General features: G+C 36.9%; 1 protein-coding gene across 1 annotated transcript; it reads left to right on the forward strand.

Annotated features, from left to right (window-relative positions):
- The first annotated feature begins 485 nt into the window (after positions 1–485).
- Positions 486–3,810, forward strand: PHT1-2 (inorganic phosphate transporter 1-2). Its single transcript, NM_001317710.2, has 2 exons — positions 486–643; positions 1,898–3,810. Exon 2 carries the CDS (start codon positions 1,962–1,964, stop codon positions 3,579–3,581), a length of 1,620 nt encoding a protein of 539 aa, NP_001304639.2. The 5' UTR covers positions 486–643; positions 1,898–1,961; the 3' UTR covers positions 3,582–3,810.
- Positions 3,811–4,756: the final 946 nt, after the last annotated feature.

Raw genomic sequence — 4,756 nt, forward strand, 5'->3', positions numbered from 1 at the left:
TTTAATTTATATATACATCTTCACTTTAAAATAGGCAAAATTTGGAGGAAGGATTGTGGTGTGATTCTATGAGGTTTGAATAAAATTGTCTTTCATAAATGATACATGTAATTTAAATTAAAAAAATGAATATTTTATTAGAAAAAAATGATTATACACTTAATTATAACTTATTATATATATATATATATATATATATATATATATATATTAAAAATCATATTAATGAGGAACTAAGATTAAATGACAATGTAAGAGTGATTTACAGTATAATTGGTTTATCACCATTAAACTCTATTTTATTATTAGCCAATTTTTAATTACATCGAATGAATTGACATGGAGATGGAAATGATGTCATGTGATAATGGGTGGCCATACCACAAAGGCAATTGGTTCGCGGAAGCAACGACGTCGTAAAAGACACAAGAGGGGTTGACTGGGTGAAACGAGCCCGCAAAAAGAGGGGTATATGCGAGTGGAATATTTAGTTTCGAAACTGTATTATGTTTCACTTATGCGCTGTTTTTTTCTTTCTGTTCCGTTTCCTATAAATCCATGCCACACCCTTCACCTTATTTTCCGCACATCATATTACTCTTTCACATCATTTCTCAATCTTCCTTGCTTGCACTCTCATCAGGTCAGTTTCACAACCCCTTCTTCTCCCTCTCTCAATATTGTTTTGTTTTTTCTCTTTGGCATCATTATCTTTCTCATGTGTCACCCCATGCACATGCATCTCGCGACTCCATCACACCGATTCCTCTATTTTCTTTTCATAACAAAATACTGAGATATATAGTTATTAATATTATCATCCGAATTTACACTTGTTTATATGGTCTCCCTGAATAATCTTGTGCATGTTGCTGATTACTGATTTGATCTTAATTCGTACTACTTGTTAGAGTTATTCGTTGGTTCCAACATTTGTTTAAACCGTATATAAAACACTGGAAGCACCTTATCAATACCATGCTTGTGTGTGTATGGCTTGATTCAGCATGGAAAATTCTAAAATGAGGTTTCACTAGTTGCTTGCGTCGATGGGCTTAAAAATCGTATAAAATCATCGACCAGTTCTTATTTAATGTGTTCCTTATATAGGAGCCTAATGATTGTCTGTCATTATTATTTAGAAATTAACCAGATTTTTCTTCCAGCCCTTTTGGGAACATGGCTGCCAGACTTTTGTGTATATTTTGTCTTGTTTTTCTATTTCCCAGGATTTTGGTTTCTAGAAATACCTACGCCATGTTTGTTTACAGTTCTTAAACAGTTTTTTTGTTTTTTTTTTAAATTTGTTAAATTTGTGTCTTGGACACATTTGAAAGTGTGTCCTTTGGATGCATTTTTGTTTTCTAAAAGTTTGTCTTCTGAGCACTCAAGAGTACTTGAAGAAAACAAAAGAAGTGTTCTTTTGTTTTTAAAACACTTGATTTGAAACAACTTTCAAAACATAAAAAATTAATCGAGAAATTGATTGCAAATTAGTATTAAATTATTTTGAAAAGCAGTTGTAGTGAGAAGGGAACCAAACAAGCCCTTATTTATTTTTTAGTTTTTTTTTTTCAAATTCATATTCCGGGACTGAGTTTAGATATTATGAGTTCCTATGAGTTTTCTAATATTTGGGGTAACAAAAAGTGCGGTAGCTTGACAACTTTGCTAACTTGCTTGTATTGAGTAGAGGTATAGAACGCTCTATCTTCCTTATTGATGGGTACTTACCTTTTTCCTAGTGAAATAATTGGGGATGTAATTGTACGCATATTTGTTGATTTCACTTGATAACTTTATCAAATCGATCATCTATGCTTGAATTCTTAGTTCCTTAATTTAATCAAAGATCAGACAATCGGTCAAATTCTGACTCTTGTTTCCACTTGTGCAGAGAAGGAAAGCTTTTGATAAAGAAAGAAACAGAAAGAACCTTGTAACTTTTGGCTTGAAAAGCCATGGCCAGGGAGCAAATTCAGGTGCTAAATGCGCTTGATGTGGCGAAAACACAATGGTACCATTTCACTGCAATCATCATTGCTGGAATGGGCTTCTTCACCGATGCATATGATCTATTCTGCATATCCCTTGTTACAAAGTTGCTTGGCCGCATATACTATCACGTTGATGGCGCAGCAAAGCCCGGAACATTGCCTCCAAATGTTTCAGCTGCTGTAAATGGCGTGGCTTTCTGTGGAACACTCTCAGGCCAGCTTTTCTTTGGCTGGCTTGGTGATAAGATGGGAAGGAAAAAAGTCTATGGCATGACTCTGATGCTGATGGTAATATGCTCCATCGGTTCTGGCCTTTCATTCGGACATAGCGCGAAATCTGTCATAGCAACTCTTTGCTTCTTCCGGTTCTGGCTTGGATTTGGTATTGGTGGAGACTATCCACTTTCTGCTACCATAATGTCTGAGTATTCTAACAAGAAGACTCGCGGTGCCTTCATTGCGGCCGTGTTTGCCATGCAGGGTTTTGGAATTTTGGCAGGTGGTATCTTTGCAATTATAATTTCAGTTGCATTCAAGGAAAGGTTTGATGCTCCACCATATGAGCTTGATCCAGCTGGCTCAACTGTTGCACAAGCAGACTACATTTGGAGGATAATTGTTATGGTGGGAGCACTGCCAGCTGCGTTAACTTACTACTGGAGGATGAAGATGCCGGAAACTGCCCGTTACACCGCTCTAGTCGCCAAGAACACGAAGCAGGCTGCAGCAGATATGTCTAAGGTTCTGCAGGTTGAGATTCAAGCTGAACCGCAGAAAGAGGAGCAGAAGGCTAACTCATATGGCTTATTTTCAAAGGAGTTCCTCCGTCGCCATGGACTGCATCTACTTGGTACAGCAAGCACATGGTTCTTGCTTGATATTGCATTCTATAGCCAAAATCTATTCCAGAAGGATATCTTCAGTGCAATTGGTTGGATACCTCCTGCAAAAACCATGAATGCCATTGAGGAGGTTTACAGAATTGCAAGGGCACAAACACTTATTGCCCTATGTAGTACAGTTCCTGGCTACTGGTTCACAGTGGCTCTCATTGACAAGATTGGAAGATTTGCTATCCAATTGATGGGATTCTTCTTCATGACTGTCTTCATGTTTGCTCTTGCCATTCCTTATGACCACTGGACTCATAAGGATAACCGGATAGGATTCGTGGTGATTTATTCGTTGACCTTCTTCTTTGCAAATTTCGGGCCTAATGCCACCACATTCGTCGTGCCGGCGGAGATTTTCCCAGCTAGATTCCGATCTACTTGCCATGGAATCTCATCAGCATCCGGGAAGCTCGGGGCTATTGTTGGTGCATTTGGGTTCTTGTACTTGGCACAAAACAAGGACAAGAGCAAAGCAGATGCAGGGTACCCTGCAGGTATTGGTGTGAAGAATGCACTTATTGTCTTGGGTGTGGTTAACATTTTAGGCTTCTTCTTTACATTCTTGGTGCCTGAGGCAAACGGGAAATCATTGGAGGAGATGTCAGGTGAGAATGATGAGGATGTTGGAACCCAGGAAGAGTCAGAGCAATCACATTCTCACAACAACAATAGAACTGTTCCATATGTTTAGGATATGTTTATCTGTAATCTTGTTATAAAAATAAAGTAGTGGCTTCAATTAGGCTTGGAAAGCACAAAAGCTTTCCATGCTCCTCTCCAATATTTCTGTTAAATTTTGCCTGAACAACATTTAGCAGGAAGAACTAAGAGTTATTTGTTCTACGAATATTGGCAAATTTGAGTTACAATTGATGGTGTAATCATTATTGGAGTGTACAGTACTTTCAATATTTCACAAACCGACTGTGTTCTGCATGCTATCTTTATTTCTATTCCTTTTTGACTTGGTTGTTTCAATGTTTCTTTCCCTCAAGTCTAGGGAAAGCGATGGTATTACACAAGACGTGTGTATAATTGAAATATCTTTAAAAAATAAAGGCAACAGTTGAATAAGTGTTCATGATGGAACTATATGAATATAAATAATATAAGAATCTTATTATTTGTCAGAAATTCTGAATTGTGTCCGTTTTCCTAGGTGCTTATGTCAATACAGATGAAGATTAGTTATTTTCAATGTTGAGTAGACGAAAAATATGACCCTGAGGCTACTAGTTGCGGTTCCTGTCTGTTTACGGCACATATTTGACTTCTACACTTAAAAAATGTTCGCTAATTGAAACTTGAAAGCAAAATATCCAGTGGGGAGTTGGATTGGCGTTTTCAATCTCTCTAATTTCTTTCTACACTTGTCTACCTCCTACATCACTTTGTGGTCCACACAGATCAAGTTATTATTCTTTGATGGAATCTGTTTTCAACCATTCTTTAAATGATCAACAGACCTTTTGTACATGACTTATATGCTTCATTTTACTAGTTTATATTTTTAATCACAACATCAGATATTAATATCATATTATCATATTCTCTCTGTTGAAAACTCCAAGCCAGTATGCCGACTTCATTGTGTGTGTAAAACCTTGTCTTTCATAACTTATTTGGGGTTAATTTATTTTATATTTCTCCTGGTCAACATTGCTCCGAGTCTTATTGCATGGATGATAATCATATTCCTATTTCGTGAACTGTGCTTGACTTTTGGATAAACCTCGTCCTCAGCTCTAGCACTAATCAGGTAGGCAATTAGCAAATCATATTTATTAGTCTCTTTGGCCAACCTCAAATCCAACTTCAATATCAAGTAGGCAATTTTAGCAAATGACGTCTATTAATCTGTCAAGA

The sequence above is a fragment of the Glycine max genome, chromosome 3 (assembly GCF_000004515.6).
Source record: "Glycine max cultivar Williams 82 chromosome 3, Glycine_max_v4.0, whole genome shotgun sequence".
Lineage (NCBI taxonomy): Eukaryota > Viridiplantae > Streptophyta > Magnoliopsida > Fabales > Fabaceae > Glycine > Glycine max.

Coding starts and splice junctions, on each gene's coding strand:
- PHT1-2 (NM_001317710.2), top strand. CDS start 1,962: ATGGCCAGGGAGCAAATTCAGGTGCTAAATGCGCTTGATGTGGCGAAA.